Genomic DNA, 17,995 nt, shown 5'->3' with positions numbered 1-17,995 from the left:
CTAAATCTTTGTACTTCTGTACAGCAGGGATGCCTAAAGGCATGAAGCATATCAGAAATAGATCATTTTGAGTTAAACACTTGAGCAGGCTTATGAAAGAACACTGTTAACATTTGTTGATGTTTGCACTGAGGTAAGGTTACCAATGAGAATTCACCTGCTTGTTGATGTTTGCAAAAGCCTGGAAGAATTGGTTGAGCTGCTCATAATCACTGGTCTCTGTCAAGCTTGTCAACACCTCCCTTACAACATGTGCATCGTTTAAAGCACCACTGTTTGGATCTAGGATTAGTTCAGCCTTCTGCGATGGTGAAAGAACGTCCAGAACTGTCAGCTATGGATACAAAAAAGTAGAATTCATGAAATGCATGTCTTTTGTATAATTTCCAGAATTTTGCTTTGCTATTCTCAAGAAAGACAGGAAGAGTAATATGAAGATTACCGTAGAGATGTTGAAGTCTTTGAGGTCAGAGTACGCTGAATATTGGATGAATGGACCCAGATTTGCTTTAACCCATTGGGCATCGCTCTCATTTTGTTGCCTGCAAGCTAAGACACGCAGACAAAACTTAAGATGTGCTCAATTTAGGAAGGTTTCTGACTGGTAGACATGAAAGAATTTAAGTTTTTTGTCTGAGTGCTTTTCTAGACATTTCACACTGGAAAGCACATAACACACCCTATGTCTGCCCTACCTGGCTCATTGATGGCATTGTCAGCATTTCTTAGGTAGCCCAGCAGACCATGTGTGATCTCTTGCCGTCTGTACAGTGGCATCTCCTGGATAACTAAAGCCAACCCACTCACACTGCAACAGTTGAAAGAAAACGTTCTCATGCTGTTCTTTGTCACTATTGTCATTTTCATTTGCAACAAAATCTTGATTGCCCCAAGAAAGCTACTCACATGACTTGGTAGTTCGTGCAGCTGATGGTTGTGGTTGTGTTTATCAGCATTTCTGGAGTAAAACTGGCAAGGATAGGAATCAGTTTCACATGGAACCAAAGTTCATAGTCGTTTGTCGTGAAAGTGGAGAAATGTGGACTGATGATGATGAAGGTCGTATTCATGACCCGATCTCTCACAACAGGCTGGAAATGTGGGCTCTGTCATGTTAAAGTGGAAAAAGACATAAGCAAATGTGAGATTGCATGTTGGAAGTACACCCATACAACATGGTACAAAGGCTGTAACCATTTGTTTTCTAAGATACAATAGCCAACAATGGATGTAGCGGTTGAGACCGATGTTTTATTCTGTTTACTTCTGGAATCAAATATCCGCATTGTCCTCCTTCACCCTTTTAGGAGGCTAGCCTACCTGTCCATTGGCTGTCAGCTGTGTCAGGAATTCATCCACATTTTTTAGAGCGTTGCCCTGTTCAAGTTGTTCAAACACAAGATCAATAAAATCTGTGTTATTTGAGGCTCCAGAGCTCAGTAGCAGCTGTGCCACCTCAGAGGGATTGAGCGTTGACAACAATCCAGCCTACAACAGGGAATCAACATAATATCAGACAGCAGTAATGACCAATGCTGTGGGTAAAGGATTACAGTTTGCAACCAAAGAAAGTGTGTTCTATGATTTGCTTGTATTTTTTATATGGCAAAATAAACTCCTGTGTTTGTCTTCTTAAGTCTACAATTTTGTTTTCCTGTTCTTAAGGGAGGACTAGAAGTGCAATGTAGGGCTTACCGTAGAGATGTTGAAGTCTTTGAGGTCAGAGTACGCTGTATATTGGACGAATGGACCCAGATTTGCTTTAACCCATTGGGCATCACTCTCATTTTGTTGCCTGCAAGCTAAGGCATGCAAACAAAAGTTAGGATGTGCTCAATTTAGGAAAGTTTCTGACAGGTAGACATGAAAGAATTTGTGGGCAAGTTTTTTGTCTGAGTGCTTTTCAAGACATTTCACACTGGAAAGCACATAACGCACCTTATGTTTGCCCTACCTGGCTCATTGATGGCATTGTCAGCATTTCTTAGGTAGCCCAGCAGACCATGTGTGATCTCTTGCCGTCTGTACAGTGGCATCTCCTGGATAACTAAAGCCAACCCACTCACACTGCAACAGTTGAAAGAAAACGTTCTCATGCTGTTCTTTGTCACTATTATCATTTTCATTTGCAACAAAATCTTGATTGCTCCAAGAAAGCTACTCACATGACTTGGTAGTTTGTGCAGCTGATTTTTGTGGTTGCGTTTATGAGCATTTCTGGAGTAAAACTGGCAAGGATAGGAATCAGTTTCACATGGAACCAAAGTTCATAGTCGTTTGTCGTGAAAGTGGAGAAATGTGGACTGATGATGATGAAGGTCGTATTCATGACCCGATCTCTCACAACAGGCTGGAAATGTGGGGTCTGTCATATTAAAGTGGAAAAAGACATAAGCAAATGTGAGATTGCATGTTGGAAGTACACCCATACAACATGGTACAAAGGCTGTAACCATTTGTTTTCTAAGATACAATAGCCAACAATGGATGTAGCGGTTGAGACCGATGTTTTATTCTGTTTACTTCTGGAATCAAATATCCGCATTGTCCTCCTTCACCCTTTTAGGAGGCTAGCCTACCTGTCCATTGGCTGTCAGCTGTGTCAGGAATTCATCCACATTTTTTAGAGCGTTGCCCTGTTCAAGTTGTTCAAACACAAGATCAATAAAATCTGTGTTATTTGAGGCTCCAGAGCTCAGTAGCAGCTGTGCCACCTCAGAGGGATTGAGCGTCGACAACAATCCAGCCTACAACAGGGAATCAACATAATATCAGACAGCAGTAATGACCAATGCTGTGGGTAAAGGATTACAGTTTGCAACCAAAGAAAGTGTGCTCTATGATTTGCTTGTACTTTTTGATATGGCAAAATAAACTCCTGTGTTTGTCTTCTTAAGTCTACAATTTTGTTTTCCTGCTCTTAAGGGAGGACTAGAAGTGCAATGTAGGGCTTACCGTAGAGATGTTGAAGTCTTTGAGGTCAGAGTACGCTGTATATTGGACGAATGGACCCAGATTTGCTTTAACCCATTGGGCATCACTCTCATTTTGTTGCCTGCAAGCTAAGGCATGCAAACAAAAGTTAGGATGTGCTCAATTTAGGAAGGTTTCTGACTGGTAGACATGAAAGAATTTGTGGGCAAGTTTTTTGTCTGAGTGCTTTTCAAGACATTTCACACTGGAAAGCACATAACGCACCCTATGTTTGCCCTACCTGGCTCATTGATGGCATTTTCAGCATTTCTTAGATAGCCCAGCAGACCATGTGTGATCTCTTGCCGTCTGTACAGTGGCATCTCCTGGATAACTAAAGCCAACCCACTCACACTGCAACAGTTGAAAGAAAACGTTCTCATGCTGTTCTTTGTCACTATTGTCATTTTCATTTGCAACAAAATCTTGATTGCTCCAAGAAAGCTACTCACATGACTTGGTAGTTTGTGCAGCTTATTTTTGTGGTTGCGTTTATGAGCATTTCTGGAGTAAAACTGGCAAGGATAGGAATCAGTTTCACATGGAACCAAAGTTCATAGTCGTTTGTCGTGAAAGTGGAGAAATGTGGACTGATGATGATGAAGGTCGTATTCATGACCCGATCTCTCACAACAGGCTGGAAAATTGGCATCTGTGAAATTGAGGTGGAAAAGAACTAAGCAATACAGAGACTGCATGTCGCAAATGTACTCATACAACATGGTACAAAGGCTGCAAGCAATTCTTTTCTATGATAGACTCCTTGAAGACTTGTGTAGCGGTTTAGCAAATGTCTTATTCTGTCTTATCCTGCTGGAATAAAACACCAGGATTGTCCTCCTTCACCCTTTTAGAAGCCTAGCATACCTGTCCATTGGCTGTCAGTTGTGTGAGGAATCCATCCACGTTTTTTAGAGCGTTGCCCTCTTGCAGTCGCTCAAACACACGATCAATCAAATCTGTGTTATTGGAGGCTCCCAAACTCAGTACCAGCTGTGCCATCTGAGAAGGACTAAAGACTGACAACAATTCAGCCTACAAAAGAGAACCAGCATAATATAAGACAGCAGTCATGGAAATGTTCTGGGTAAAAGAATTCCGTTTACAGGAAGATGTACATCTGCAGTTGGCACTCACAGCGGACAAATTAGGATTGAAGGCTTGCAAGTCCTGCACAGTTGCAAAATCAGAGAAGTCGCCAAGGTTTGCCTTTAGCCACGCTTGGCTCCCCGTGATAGATGAGACACAGCCAGGATCTGCAGAAAAAGCAAGAAAGTTATTGACAGGGTAATATACCACATGTTGTCATGGAAAAACCAAAGTGAGCTTGAGTTTCTCCTTTTACCTGTTGAGTCATTTCTTGACAAGAACGGTTTGATGAAGTGAGTGAAGACTGCTTGCTGTGTGTCTCTGTCCATGGATGCCTTTTGGCTTCCAAATGCCTGAATGCTACATTTGAGAGAAAGCTTTCAACATCTAAACTTCTAGTCAACTGCAAGTTTGCAGAATAGAGCAATATGTCTCATATTTACTTACACAGTCTGGTATGTCTGGCAGCTGAAGTTTTTGGAGCTAAGGCAAAATAGGAAGTTGAAAGATGGAACGGCCAGAAACGGACGGATCTTTGTTTTGAACCAGCTGGTAATGAACTCCTCACTCTGTAGTTGTGCCTGGTTGAAGTTGTCAATTCTCACTTCTCCAAGAGCCTCGAGCACATTTGACGAGGTCGGGTAAGTGTTGTTGCTGGCCTTGAATTGGCAGAAAAATAATTGTAGCTGGACCCAAACTTCACGCAGGGAAACGGCAATATTGTGAAAATGTGATTTTGTACTTACCATGTTAGCAAATGTCTCAAGGGCCTGGTCCAGTACAGCAGAGGCTTTTTGGAAGAAAAGCTTCCAGACTTCTACTGGGTATATGTTTTGGCTTTTCAGTGTGCAGTTCAGCAGTGTGACCAAGTTGCTGGATGTGAGATAGGGAGCCTTGAAAAAGAAAATTGACAAAGAATACAGCCATTTTGTCAGAGCTCATGGAGATTTGTCTCAGAACCATAATGGGGCAAAATCTATGTTCTGTTTTTGGAGTTTAAAAAGGAATCTTACAGAGGAACAGGCATGTTCTGTGATGGTGAAATTGCACAGGGCTGCCGAGGAATTGCCAGCTGACAGGATTTGTTCAAGTTTTGAACTGTGGAAAAAACACAATAAATTGAAATCCAATGTCCCCTTAATTGCACTGTGTTAACGAATTTTACCTAGACAGAATCAACATTGAACAAAACGGCATTTCACCCACCCATCAACTCCATCACAAATGAGATTCACTGTGAAAAGAGAATGGTTGTGTGTCAGATAATAGTCCTTCAGAATGCATTTATATCCTTAGAGTTGAAATGTCTACTTTTAGACAGACTCACCATGAACTGGGGTCACCTTGCACTGAAGACAAAGAAAATATGATTGTTAGTATAGTGGAAACATCTTCTTCAAGTGTAAATACCTTGACTTTGTCACAGTTGGCCCAATTAGTGTGCCAAACCTGGATCAAATATTGGATAACCCATGCAAGACACCCCCCCCCCCCCCCCCACACACACACACACACCCCAAAAAACTAATCTTACCACAAAGGAAGCTGGAACTGAGCAGCCTGTTTGGGAAGAAAAAGAAAGGAAACAAATCAATGGAGTAGTCATTACAGTGCTGGTACTGGGCTTTTGAGAAAAGTTTAGTCAGGAAAGCCTATTTGCCACATACGTGGGAATGTGTCCTGGAGGTACTGCTTGCTTGATCTCACGCCCTGTGAAAGGTCCAGTGGCAATGCTACCAAACTCTGCGCAAGACCATCGTATCTAAAGGAAGAAAAGAATTCATTGTGACTTGTCAGGAGCCTCAGCTTGGCATTGTGCACACCCAAATGTCTAACTGTGGATATCAGAAATATCTTACATAGCCTGGTAGGATTCACAGGTGATGTTACTGGGGATCACCCGCAAGCTGCTAGGAAGGATGCTCGCCATCACAGGAACCAAATAAACCTGGAACCACTGTTGATAGTCTTCTGGCTGAAAGTCTTTAAGCTGAGGAGCAAGGGCTGTCAAGGTCAGGTTCAAAATGGTGTCTCGCACATCTGGATTTTGGATGAAGGTGACATTTCTCTGAAAAGAGAAGGGGATCATAATAAGGTCAGAGAGGAAGTCCTGAAGTCTTTGTGGAAATGTGGAGGTGAGGGGGAGCTTATCTAAACTAAATCTTTGTACTTCTGTACAGCAGGGATGCCTAAAGGCATGAAGCATATCAGAAATAGATCATTTTGAGTTAAACACTTGAGCAGGCTTATGAAAGAACACTGTTAACATTTGTTGATGTTTGCACTGAGGTAAGGTTACCAATGAGAATTCACCTGCTTGTTGATGTTTGCAAAAGCCTGGAAGAATTGGTTGAGCTGCTCATAATCACTGGTCTCTGTCAAGCTTGTCAACACCTCCCTTACAACATGTGCATCGTTTAAAGCACCACTGTTTGGATCTAGGATTAGTTCAGCCTTCTGCGATGGTGAAAGAACGTCCAGAACTGTCAGCTATGGATACAAAAAAGTAGAATTCATGAAATGCATGTCTTTTGTATAATTTCCAGAATTTTGCTTTGCTATTCTCAAGAAAGACAGGAAGAGTAATATGAAGATTACCGTAGAGATGTTGAAGTCTTTGAGGTCAGAGTACGCTGAATATTGGATGAATGGACCCAGATTTGCTTTAACCCATTGGGCATCGCTCTCATTTTGTTGCCTGCAAGCTAAGACACGCAGACAAAACTTAAGATGTGCTCAATTTAGGAAGGTTTCTGACTGGTAGACATGAAAGAATTTAAGTTTTTTGTCTGAGTGCTTTTCTAGACATTTCACACTGGAAAGCACATAACACACCCTATGTCTGCCCTACCTGGCTCATTGATGGCATTGTCAGCATTTCTTAGGTAGCCCAGCAGACCATGTGTGATCTCTTGCCGTCTGTACAGTGGCATCTCCTGGATAACTAAAGCCAACCCACTCACACTGCAACAGTTGAAAGAAAACGTTCTCATGCTGTTCTTTGTCACTATTGTCATTTTCATTTGCAACAAAATCTTGATTGCTCCAAGAAAGCTACTCACATGACTTGGTAGTTCGTGCAGCTGATGGTTGTGGTTGTGTTTATCAGCATTTCTGGAGTAAAACTGGCAAGGATAGGAATCAGTTTCACATGGAACCAAAGTTCATAGTCGTTTGTCGTGAAAGTGGAGAAATGTGGACTGATGATGATGAAGGTCGTATTCATGACCCGATCTCTCACAACAGGCTGGAAATGTGGGCTCTGTCATGTTAAAGTGGAAAAAGACATAAGCAAATGTGAGATTGCATGTTGGAAGTACACCCATACAACATGGTACAAAGGCTGTAACCATTTGTTTTCTAAGATACAATAGCCAACAATGGATGTAGCGGTTGAGACCGATGTTTTATTCTGTTTACTTCTGGAATCAAATATCCGCATTGTCCTCCTTCACCCTTTTAGGAGGCTAGCCTACCTGTCCATTGGCTGTCAGCTGTGTCAGGAATTCATCCACATTTTTTAGAGCGTTGCCCTGTTCAAGTTGTTCAAACACAAGATCAATAAAATCTGTGTTATTTGAGGCTCCAGAGCTCAGTAGCAGCTGTGCCACCTCAGAGGGATTGAGCGTTGACAACAATCCAGCCTACAACAGGGAATCAACATAATATCAGACAGCAGTAATGACCAATGCTGTGGGTAAAGGATTACAGTTTGCAACCAAAGAAAGTGTGTTCTATGATTTGCTTGTATTTTTTATATGGCAAAATAAACTCCTGTGTTTGTCTTCTTAAGTCTACAATTTTGTTTTCCTGTTCTTAAGGGAGGACTAGAAGTGCAATGTAGGGCTTACCGTAGAGATGTTGAAGTCTTTGAGGTCAGAGTACGCTGTATATTGGACGAATGGACCCAGATTTGCTTTAACCCATTGGGCATCACTCTCATTTTGTTGCCTGCAAGCTAAGGCATGCAAACAAAAGTTAGGATGTGCTCAATTTAGGAAAGTTTCTGACAGGTAGACATGAAAGAATTTGTGGGCAAGTTTTTTGTCTGAGTGCTTTTCAAGACATTTCACACTGGAAAGCACATAACGCACCTTATGTTTGCCCTACCTGGCTCATTGATGGCATTGTCAGCATTTCTTAGGTAGCCCAGCAGACCATGTGTGATCTCTTGCCGTCTGTACAGTGGCATCTCCTGGATAACTAAAGCCAACCCACTCACACTGCAACAGTTGAAAGAAAACGTTCTCATGCTGTTCTTTGTCACTATTATCATTTTCATTTGCAACAAAATCTTGATTGCTCCAAGAAAGCTACTCACATGACTTGGTAGTTTGTGCAGCTGATTTTTGTGGTTGCGTTTATGAGCATTTCTGGAGTAAAACTGGCAAGGATAGGAATCAGTTTCACATGGAACCAAAGTTCATAGTCGTTTGTCGTGAAAGTGGAGAAATGTGGACTGATGATGATGAAGGTCGTATTCATGACCCGATCTCTCACAACAGGCTGGAAATGTGGGGTCTGTCATATTAAAGTGGAAAAAGACATAAGCAAATGTGAGATTGCATGTTGGAAGTACACCCATACAACATGGTACAAAGGCTGTAACCATTTGTTTTCTAAGATACAATAGCCAACAATGGATGTAGCGGTTGAGACCGATGTTTTATTCTGTTTACTTCTGGAATCAAATATCCGCATTGTCCTCCTTCACCCTTTTAGGAGGCTAGCCTACCTGTCCATTGGCTGTCAGCTGTGTCAGGAATTCATCCACATTTTTTAGAGCGTTGCCCTGTTCAAGTTGTTCAAACACAAGATCAATAAAATCTGTGTTATTTGAGGCTCCAGAGCTCAGTAGCAGCTGTGCCACCTCAGAGGGATTGAGCGTCGACAACAATCCAGCCTACAACAGGGAATCAACATAATATCAGACAGCAGTAATGACCAATGCTGTGGGTAAAGGATTACAGTTTGCAACCAAAGAAAGTGTGCTCTATGATTTGCTTGTACTTTTTGATATGGCAAAATAAACTCCTGTGTTTGTCTTCTTAAGTCTACAATTTTGTTTTCCTGCTCTTAAGGGAGGACTAGAAGTGCAATGTAGGGCTTACCGTAGAGATGTTGAAGTCTTTGAGGTCAGAGTACGCTGTATATTGGACGAATGGACCCAGATTTGCTTTAACCCATTGGGCATCACTCTCATTTTGTTGCCTGCAAGCTAAGGCATGCAAACAAAAGTTAGGATGTGCTCAATTTAGGAAGGTTTCTGACTGGTAGACATGAAAGAATTTGTGGGCAAGTTTTTTGTCTGAGTGCTTTTCAAGACATTTCACACTGGAAAGCACATAACGCACCCTATGTTTGCCCTACCTGGCTCATTGATGGCATTTTCAGCATTTCTTAGATAGCCCAGCAGACCATGTGTGATCTCTTGCCGTCTGTACAGTGGCATCTCCTGGATAACTAAAGCCAACCCACTCACACTGCAACAGTTGAAAGAAAACGTTCTCATGCTGTTCTTTGTCACTATTGTCATTTTCATTTGCAACAAAATCTTGATTGCTCCAAGAAAGCTACTCACATGACTTGGTAGTTTGTGCAGCTTATTTTTGTGGTTGCGTTTATGAGCATTTCTGGAGTAAAACTGGCAAGGATAGGAATCAGTTTCACATGGAACCAAAGTTCATAGTCGTTTGTCGTGAAAGTGGAGAAATGTGGACTGATGATGATGAAGGTCGTATTCATGACCCGATCTCTCACAACAGGCTGGAAAATTGGCATCTGTGAAATTGAGGTGGAAAAGAACTAAGCAATACAGAGACTGCATGTTGCAAATGTACTCATACAACATGGTACAAAGGCTGCAAGCAATTCTTTTCTATGATAGACTCCTTGAAGACTTGTGTAGCGGTTTAGCAAATGTCTTATTCTGTCTTATCCTGCTGGAATAAAACACCAGGATTGTCCTCCTTCACCCTTTTAGAAGCCTAGCATACCTGTCCATTGGCTGTCAGTTGTGTGAGGAATCCATCCACGTTTTTTAGAGCGTTGCCCTCTTGCAGTCGCTCAAACACACGATCAATCAAATCTGTGTTATTGGAGGCTCCCAAACTCAGTACCAGCTGTGCCACCTGAGAAGGACTGAGGACTGACAACAATTCAGCCTACAAAAGAGAACCAGCATAATATAAGACAGCAGTCATGGAAATGTTCTGGGTAAAAGAATTCCGTTTACAGGAAGATGTACATCTGCAGTTGGCACTCACAGCGGACAAATTAGGATTGAAGGCTTCCAAGTCCTGCACAGTTGCAAAATCAGAGAAGTCGCCAAGGTTTGCCTTTAGCCACGCTTGGCTCCCCGTGATAGATGAGACACAGCCAGGATCTGCAGAAAAAGCAAGAAAGTTATTGACAGGGTAATATACCACATGTTGTCATGGAAAAACCAAAGTGAGCTTGAGTTTCTCCTTTTACCTGTTGAGTCATTTCTTGACAAGAACGGTTTGATGAAGTGAGTGAAGACTGCTTGCTGTGTGTCTCTGTCCATGGATGCCTTTTGGCTTCCAAATGCCTGAATGCTACATTTGAGAGAAAGCTTTCAACATCTAAACTTCTAGTCAACTGCAAGTTTGCAGAATAGAGCAATATGTCTCATATTTACTTACACAGTCTGGTATGTCTGGCAGCTGAAGTTTTTGGAGCTAAGGCAAAATAGGAAGTTGAAAGATGGAACGGCCAGAAACGGACGGATCTTTGTTTTGAACCAGCTGGTAATGAACTCCTCACTCTGTAGTTGTGCCTGGTTGAAGTTGTCAATTCTCACTTCTCCAAGAGCCTCGAGCACATTTGACGAGGTCGGGTAAGTGTTGTTGCTGGCCTTGAATTGGCAGAAAAATAATTGTAGCTGGACCCAAACTTCACGCAGGGAAACGGCAATATTGTGAAAATGTGATTTTGTACTTACCATGTTAGCAAATGTCTCAAGGGCCTGGTCCAGTACAGCAGAGGCTTTTTGGAAGAAAAGCTTCCAGACTTCTACTGGGTATATGTTTTGGCTTTTCAGTGTGCAGTTCAGCAGTGTGACCAAGTTGCTGGATGTGAGATAGGGAGCCTTGAAAAAGAAAATTGACAAAGAATACAGCCATTTTGTCAGAGCTCATGGAGATTTGTCTCAGAACCATAATGGGGCAAAATCTATGTTCTGTTTTTGGAGTTTAAAAAGGAATCTTACAGAGGAACAGGCATGTTCTGTGATGGTGAAATTGCACAGGGCTGCCGAGGAATTGCCAGCTGACAGGATTTGTTCAAGTTTTGAACTGTGGAAAAAACACAATAAATTGAAATCCAATGTCCCCTTAATTGCACTGTGTTAACGAATTTTACCTAGACAGAATCAACATTGAACAAAACGGCATTTCACCCACCCATCAACTCCATCACAAATGAGATTCACTGTGAAAAGAGAATGGTTGTGTGTCAGATAATAGTCCTTCAGAATGCATTTATATCCTTAGAGTTGAAATGTCTACTTTTAGACAGACTCACCATGAACTGGGGTCACCTTGCACTGAAGACAAAGAAAATATGATTGTTAGTATAGTGGAAACATCTTCTTCAAGTGTAAATACCTTGACTTTGTCACAGTTGGCCCAATTAGTGTGCCAAACCTGGATCAAATATTGGATAACCCATGCAAGACACCCCCCCCCCCCCCCCCCCCCACACACACACACACACACACACCCCAAAAAACTAATCTTACCACAAAGGAAGCTGGAACTGAGCAGCCTGTTTGGGAAGAAAAAGAAAGGAAATAAATCAATGGAGTAGTCATTACAGTGCTGGTACTGGGCTTTTGAGAAAAGTTTAGTCAGGAAAGCCTATTTGCCACATACGTGGGAATGTGTCCTGGAGGTACTGCTTGCTTGATCTCACGCCCTGTGAAAGGTCCAGTGGCAATGCTGCCAAACTCTGCGCAAGACCATCGTATCTAAAGGAAGAAAAGAATTCATTGTGACTTGTCAGGAGCCTCAGCTTGGCATTGTGCACACCCAAATGTCTAACTGTGGATATCAGAAATATCTTACATAGCCTGGTAGGATTCACAGGTGATGTTACTGGGGATCACCCGCAAGCTGCTAGGAAGGATGCTCGCCATCACAGGAACCAAATAAACCTGGAACCACTGTTGATAGTCTTCTGGCTGAAAGTCTTTAAGCTGAGGAGCAAGGGCTGTCAAGGTCAGGTTCAAAATGGTGTCTCGCACATCTGGATTTTGGATGAAGGTGACATTTCTCTGAAAAGAGAAGGGGATCATAATAAGGTCAGAGAGGAAGTCCTGAAGTCTTTGTGGAAATGTGGAGGTGAGGGGGAGCTTATCTAAACTAAATCTTTGTACTTCTGTACAGCAGGGATGCCTCAAGGCATGAAGCATATCAGAAATGGATCATTTTGAGTTAAACACTTGAGCAGGCTTATGAAAGAACACTGTTAACATTTGTTGATGTTTGCACTGAGGTAAGGTTACCAATGAGAATTCACCTGCTTGTTGATGTTTGCAAAAGCCTGGAAGAATTGGTTGAGCTGCTCATAATCACTGGTCTCTGTCAAGCTTGTCAACACCTCCCTTACAACATGTGCATCGTTTAAAGCACCACTGTTTGGATCTAGGATTAGTTCAGCCTTCTGCGATGGTGAAAGAACGTCCAGAACTGTCAGCTATGGATACAAAAAAGTAGAATTCATGAAATGCATGTCTTTTGTATAATTTCCAGAATTTTGCTTTGCTATTCTCAAGAAAGACAGGAAGAGTAATATGAAGATTACCGTAGAGATGTTGAAGTCTTTGAGGTCAGAGTACGCTGAATATTGGATGAATGGACCCAGATTTGCTTTAACCCATTGGGCATCGCTCTCATTTTGTTGCCTGCAAGCTAAGACACGCAGACAAAACTTAAGATGTGCTCAATTTAGGAAGGTTTCTGACTGGTAGACATGAAAGAATTTGTGGGCAAGTTTTTTGTCTGAGTGCTTTTCAAGACATTTCACACTGGAAAGCACATAACACACCCTATGTCTGCCCTACCTGGCTCATTGATGGCATTGTCAGCATTTCTTAGGTAGCCCAGCAGACCATGTGTGATCTCTTGCCGTCTGTACAGTGACATCTCCTGGATAACTAAAGCCAACCCACTCACACTGCAACAGTTGAAAGAAAACGTTCTCATGCTGTTCTTTGTCACTATTGTCATTTTCATTTGCAACAAAATCTTGATTGCTCCAAGAAAGCTACTCACATGACTTGGTAGTTCGTGCAGCTGATGGTTGTGGTTGTGTTTATCAGCATTTCTGGAGTAAAACTGGCAAGGATAGGAATCAGTTTCACATGGAACCAAAGTTCATAGTCGTTTGTCGTGAAAGTGGAGAAATGTGGACTGATGATGATGAAGGTCGTATTCATGACCCGATCTCTCACAACAGGCTGGAAATGTGGGGTCTGTCATATTAAAGTGGAAAAAGACATAAGCAAATGTGAGATTGCATGTTGGAAGTACACCCATACAACATGGTACAAAAGCTGTAACCATTTGTTTTCTAAGATACAATAGCCAACAATGGATGTAGCGGTTGAGACCGATGTGTTATTCTGTATTTACTTCTGGAATCAAATATCCGCATTGTCCTCCTTCACCCTTTTAGGAGGCTAGCCTACCTGTCCATTGGCTGTCAGCTGTGTCAGGAATTCATCCACATTTTTTAGAGCGTTGCCCTGTTCAAGTTGTTCAAACACAAGATCAATAAAATCTGTGTTATTTGAGGCTCCAGAGCTCAGTAGCAGCTGTGCCACCTCAGAGGGATTGAGCGTTGACAACAATCCAGCCTACAACAGGGAATCAACATAATATCAGACAGCAGTAATGACCAATGCTGTGGGTAAAGGATTATAGTTTGCAACCAAAGAAAGTGTGCTCTATGATTTGCTTGTATTTTTTATATGGCAAAATAAACTCCTGTGTTTGTCTTCTTAAGTCTACAATTTTGTTTTCCTGTTCTTAAGGGAGGACTAGAAGTGCAATGTAGGGCTTACCGTAGAGATGTTGAAGTCTTTGAGGTCAGAGTACGCTGTATATTGGACGAATGGACCCAGATTTGCTTTAACCCATTGGGCATCACTCTCATTTTGTTGCCTGCAAGCTAAGGCATGCAAACAAAAGTTAGGATGTGCTCAATTTAGGAAGGTTTCTGACAGGTAGACATGAAAGAATTTGTGGGCAAGTTTTTTGTCTGAGTGCTTTTCAAGACATTTCACACTGGAAAGCACATAACGCACCCTGTGTCTGCCCTACCTGGCTCATTGATGGCATTTTCAGCATTTCTTAGATAGCCCAGCAGACCATGTGTGATCTCTTGCCGTCTGTACAGTGACATCTCCTGGATAACTAAAGCCAACCCACTCACACTGCAACAGTTGAAAGAAAACGTTCTCATGCTGTTCTTTGTCACTATTGTCATTTTCATTTGCAACAAAATCTTGATTGCTCCAAGAAAGCTACTCACATGACTTGGTAGTTCATGCAGCTTATTTTTGTGGTTGCGTTTATGAGCATTTCTGGAGTAAAACTGGCAAGGATAGGAATCAGTTTCACATGGAACCAAAGTTCATAGTCATTTGTCGTGAAAGTGGAGAAATGTGGACTGATGATGATGAAGGTCGTATTCATGATCCGATCTCTCACAACAGGCTGGAAAATTGGCATCTGTGAAATTGAGGTGGAAAAGAAGCTAAGCAATACAGAGACTGCATGTTGTAAATGTACTCATACAACATGGCACAAAGGCTGCAAGCAATTCTTTTCTATGATAGACTCCTTGAAGACTTGTGTAGCGGTTTAGCAAATGTCTTATTCTGTCTTATCCTGCTGGAATAAAACACCAGGATTGTCCTCCTTCACCCTTTTAGAAGCCTAGCATACCTGTCCATTGGTTGTCAGTTGTGTGAGGAATCCATCCACATTTTTTAGAGCGTTGCCCTCTTGCAGTCGCTCAAACACACGATCAATCAAATCTGTGTTATTGGAGGCTCCCAAACTCAGTACCAGCTGTGCCACCTGAGAAGGACTGAGGACTGACAACAATTCAGCCTACAAAAGAGAACCAGCATAATATAAGACAGCAGTCATGGAAATGTTCTGGGTAAAAGAATTCCGTTTACAGGAAGATGTACATCTGCAGTTGGCACTCACAGCGGACAAATTAGGATTGAAGGCTTGCAAGTCCTGCACAGTTGCAAAATCAGAGAAGTCGCCAAGGTTTGCCTTTAGCCACGCTTGGCTCCCCGTGATAGATGAGACACAGCCAGGATCTGCAGAAAAAGCAAGAAAGTTATTGACAGGGTAATATACCACATGTTGTCATGGAAAAACCAAAGTGAGCTTGAGTTTCTCCTTTTACCTGTTGAGTCATTTCTTGACAAGAACGGTTTGATGAAGTAAGTGAAGACTGCTTGCTGTGTGTCTCTGTCCATGGATGCCTTTTGGCTTCCAAATGCCTGAATGCTACATTTGAGAGAAAGCTTTCAATAACTAATTACTCAACATATTCAAAATTCAACATAATTCAATCACAAACATTTCAAACTTAAATCCCATTGATATTTTAAATCATCGTAATCAACAAATTGGTACATTTTGTCACAACCTCTACTACACAGAATAAGACCTTTTTTTCTTTCGTTTATTCATCCACACTTTCATTTCCTTTGATAATTTGCTAATTTCATATGGTATTCTAATATGGGATAGTGAACTCTTTTAACCTCAGTCTTTTCATGTCTGGAAAAGTTTCCAACCGCGTTTTACATCGTGGGTAGCAATTTTCAGTTGAAATTCTCCTATTGACTTGTTTTCAATTACATAATTTTTGAATCATTATATAACATTCTTATTTTAAAGAAAACAGCTTCACGAACGACCACCTTATATTAAGGTCTATGCCTCTTCTACAACAGCTGGGTCACACAGTCATAACTTGTTTGGTCTGACTTGTAATTTAACAATCAGGTGATACACATATTTCTTTCTTCCTTTTAGTAGTGATTTCAGTGGACTTTGGGACCCTGACATCAACATTCAATGCAATACACAGTGAGAAATGTGTTACATGTTAGAATATTCAATTAAAATTGTTTATGTCTTTAATGATTTCCATAAGCAGTTAACAGCAGTCACCAGCAATAATTGGTAAAATGGAATTTATTCACTTACATCTCTTGGAAAGAGGTGCAGCTGAAGTTCTGCTTGCTGAGCTGGTTTAGGAAGTTTCCATTGACATAAGGCAAAAGAGGAATCATCTTCACAGAGAACCACAGCCTGATGAATTCGGGGTCACTGTCATTACCCAAACGAAGGCTGTCCAGAACTTCAAATATATCCAGAACATCAAATCCAGGGACATTGTTGTTCTGTTACAAGACAAATTTGCCATTTACCATTCTTAAAAGCTGTTACATGTTTTACACCTACACTATACTGAAGTAAAGCATTAGCTCATTTACCAGGTCAAAGAACACTTGTAAAGTCGACTCTACAATCTGCCTGAGATTTTGTTCCACCATCCTCGACTTTTCATCTGTTAAGCTTGCATTTTTACCCCTTTTACAGGATAGCTCGCCTGTCAGTGTGTCCACTGCAGCAGAGATCTAAGAACACATAGACCAGGTGAAAGGACTGGGTTACTGTCAGTAACTTAGCACAAGGGGGAGTCATTTATCAACAATGCTTTGTGGTGACATTTAATAATTTAAGGTTTAAAGATGAATTTATCATTTTTTACTCAAATTAATTCCAAAAGGCTTACTCTTTGAATGGCATCTTGTAGATTTGCTGCATGGCAAGTTTCCTGGAAACCGTTGGTATGAGTGGTGGCTTTGCTTAAAGAAGAAAAAACACGGTAACAGAAATGAATAATAAAGTCATCTTTAACTAAAATAACATCCCTGGAATGTATTATGTCTACAAATTGTTATTTGAGTTTGCATGCCTACCTGTTTTCAGATAAACCTGGTCCTATAAAATGCAAAAAAGAAAATGAATGAACACATGTATTAACATTTTCAAATTAATAATTAATGGAAAATGGATAAGAATGATGTTAATGGATTAACTTTTAAAAGAGGAAAAAGGTGACATTTTATTTTATATCCATATAAAATTGCATATGGTTTATATGTATAAAAAAAACTTACCTTCTGTTGTGTTGGACTGTAATGTAAATTTATAGAAGAACATGTTAATTCAGTATTTCATTGCATTTCATTGTTTTTGATTTAATTATTTAATCTTGAAAAAAAAAAACACTTACAGTTGCAGAGACCAGTCCTGACATACATACAATAGATTTTTTTATAAAAAAAGAAAAGTGTTAGATAAGGATATATATTCTATTAAATGACTAATTGAATGTTCAGAGATACTTACCAATGCCAATAGATGACAGTAGCAGAACTTGCACTGACATTTTTATGCCACCCATCGTGAGAACTCAGTTCTCACTTTTTTTTTGTGCCCCTCAGTTGATTTTCAGATTATTTAATTTTTATTTTAGATAAAGATGTAAAGTGATACTGGAAAAGAAAAATGAAGTGATAAAAGTGCATTTTAATTATTGCAGTGCATTAGATCTAAGAATTGTTGATACAGAAACTCAATAGTAAAGAACATAAAAGTATGACGTTTGAATGACATGTTATACATACACAATACATACATTTTCTTTTTAATCCCTCCAAAGCTAAAAGCAAGATTAAATAGTATGGATTATTTCTTACTTCTGTATAGTGATTATAAATTAATAACAGAGTATATCAGAAAGCAAGATAAGCCATAGAAAGATGTTTAACTGGTTGAACTCACCTCTCGAACTCCTTCACTCTGTG

At 40.8% G+C, this 17,995-nt stretch overlaps 1 protein-coding gene across 1 annotated transcript in view; it reads right to left on the bottom strand.

Annotated features, from left to right (window-relative positions):
• LOC146551984 (uncharacterized) overlaps positions 1 to 17,592 on the bottom strand; it is a 35,463-nt gene extending 17,871 nt beyond the window's left edge. The window contains exons 1-64 of the mRNA XM_085257649.1: positions 17,538 to 17,592; positions 17,422 to 17,438; positions 17,306 to 17,321; positions 17,105 to 17,126; positions 16,918 to 16,990; positions 16,616 to 16,759; positions 16,326 to 16,522; positions 15,514 to 15,617; positions 15,306 to 15,424; positions 15,036 to 15,203; positions 14,620 to 14,819; positions 14,409 to 14,521; positions 14,150 to 14,256; positions 13,775 to 13,942; positions 13,359 to 13,558; positions 13,148 to 13,260; positions 12,889 to 12,995; positions 12,604 to 12,780; positions 12,150 to 12,358; positions 11,958 to 12,052; positions 11,825 to 11,850; positions 11,608 to 11,629; positions 11,487 to 11,514; positions 11,294 to 11,378; positions 11,027 to 11,173; positions 10,728 to 10,939; positions 10,537 to 10,640; positions 10,329 to 10,447; positions 10,059 to 10,226; positions 9,644 to 9,843; positions 9,433 to 9,545; positions 9,174 to 9,280; positions 8,798 to 8,965; positions 8,384 to 8,583; positions 8,173 to 8,285; positions 7,914 to 8,020; positions 7,539 to 7,706; positions 7,125 to 7,324; positions 6,914 to 7,026; positions 6,661 to 6,767; positions 6,376 to 6,552; positions 5,922 to 6,130; positions 5,730 to 5,824; positions 5,597 to 5,622; positions 5,390 to 5,411; positions 5,269 to 5,296; positions 5,076 to 5,160; positions 4,809 to 4,955; positions 4,510 to 4,721; positions 4,319 to 4,422; positions 4,111 to 4,229; positions 3,841 to 4,008; positions 3,426 to 3,625; positions 3,215 to 3,327; positions 2,956 to 3,062; positions 2,580 to 2,747; positions 2,166 to 2,365; positions 1,955 to 2,067; positions 1,696 to 1,802; positions 1,321 to 1,488; positions 907 to 1,106; positions 696 to 808; positions 443 to 549; positions 158 to 334 (exon numbers count right to left, since the gene is read on the bottom strand). Coding sequence (XP_085113775.1) covers positions 158 to 334; positions 443 to 549; positions 696 to 808; positions 907 to 1,106; positions 1,321 to 1,488; positions 1,696 to 1,802; positions 1,955 to 2,067; positions 2,166 to 2,365; positions 2,580 to 2,747; positions 2,956 to 3,062; positions 3,215 to 3,327; positions 3,426 to 3,625; positions 3,841 to 4,008; positions 4,111 to 4,229; positions 4,319 to 4,422; positions 4,510 to 4,721; positions 4,809 to 4,955; positions 5,076 to 5,160; positions 5,269 to 5,296; positions 5,390 to 5,411; positions 5,597 to 5,622; positions 5,730 to 5,824; positions 5,922 to 6,130; positions 6,376 to 6,552; positions 6,661 to 6,767; positions 6,914 to 7,026; positions 7,125 to 7,324; positions 7,539 to 7,706; positions 7,914 to 8,020; positions 8,173 to 8,285; positions 8,384 to 8,583; positions 8,798 to 8,965; positions 9,174 to 9,280; positions 9,433 to 9,545; positions 9,644 to 9,843; positions 10,059 to 10,226; positions 10,329 to 10,447; positions 10,537 to 10,640; positions 10,728 to 10,939; positions 11,027 to 11,173; positions 11,294 to 11,378; positions 11,487 to 11,514; positions 11,608 to 11,629; positions 11,825 to 11,850; positions 11,958 to 12,052; positions 12,150 to 12,358; positions 12,604 to 12,780; positions 12,889 to 12,995; positions 13,148 to 13,260; positions 13,359 to 13,558; positions 13,775 to 13,942; positions 14,150 to 14,256; positions 14,409 to 14,521; positions 14,620 to 14,819; positions 15,036 to 15,203; positions 15,306 to 15,424; positions 15,514 to 15,617; positions 16,326 to 16,522; positions 16,616 to 16,759; positions 16,918 to 16,990; positions 17,105 to 17,126; positions 17,306 to 17,321; positions 17,422 to 17,438; positions 17,538 to 17,592 — 8,076 coding nt within the window. The remainder of the gene's footprint in view (positions 1 to 157; positions 335 to 442; positions 550 to 695; positions 809 to 906; positions 1,107 to 1,320; positions 1,489 to 1,695; positions 1,803 to 1,954; positions 2,068 to 2,165; positions 2,366 to 2,579; positions 2,748 to 2,955; positions 3,063 to 3,214; positions 3,328 to 3,425; positions 3,626 to 3,840; positions 4,009 to 4,110; positions 4,230 to 4,318; positions 4,423 to 4,509; positions 4,722 to 4,808; positions 4,956 to 5,075; positions 5,161 to 5,268; positions 5,297 to 5,389; positions 5,412 to 5,596; positions 5,623 to 5,729; positions 5,825 to 5,921; positions 6,131 to 6,375; positions 6,553 to 6,660; positions 6,768 to 6,913; positions 7,027 to 7,124; positions 7,325 to 7,538; positions 7,707 to 7,913; positions 8,021 to 8,172; positions 8,286 to 8,383; positions 8,584 to 8,797; positions 8,966 to 9,173; positions 9,281 to 9,432; positions 9,546 to 9,643; positions 9,844 to 10,058; positions 10,227 to 10,328; positions 10,448 to 10,536; positions 10,641 to 10,727; positions 10,940 to 11,026; positions 11,174 to 11,293; positions 11,379 to 11,486; positions 11,515 to 11,607; positions 11,630 to 11,824; positions 11,851 to 11,957; positions 12,053 to 12,149; positions 12,359 to 12,603; positions 12,781 to 12,888; positions 12,996 to 13,147; positions 13,261 to 13,358; positions 13,559 to 13,774; positions 13,943 to 14,149; positions 14,257 to 14,408; positions 14,522 to 14,619; positions 14,820 to 15,035; positions 15,204 to 15,305; positions 15,425 to 15,513; positions 15,618 to 16,325; positions 16,523 to 16,615; positions 16,760 to 16,917; positions 16,991 to 17,104; positions 17,127 to 17,305; positions 17,322 to 17,421; positions 17,439 to 17,537) is intronic.
• Between the last annotated feature and the right edge of the window lie 403 nt (positions 17,593 to 17,995).

The sequence above is a fragment of the Mchenga conophoros genome, linkage group LG19 (genome assembly GCF_057382185.1).
Source record: "Mchenga conophoros isolate Kocher_MC1m ecotype Shallow Benthic linkage group LG19, M_conophoros_male_GT1.1, whole genome shotgun sequence".
In the NCBI taxonomy this organism is placed as follows: Eukaryota; Metazoa; Chordata; class Actinopteri; order Cichliformes; family Cichlidae; genus Mchenga; species Mchenga conophoros.
Note: the sequence above shows the minus strand (reverse complement) of the source record. Positions and strands in the feature narration are given on the sequence as shown.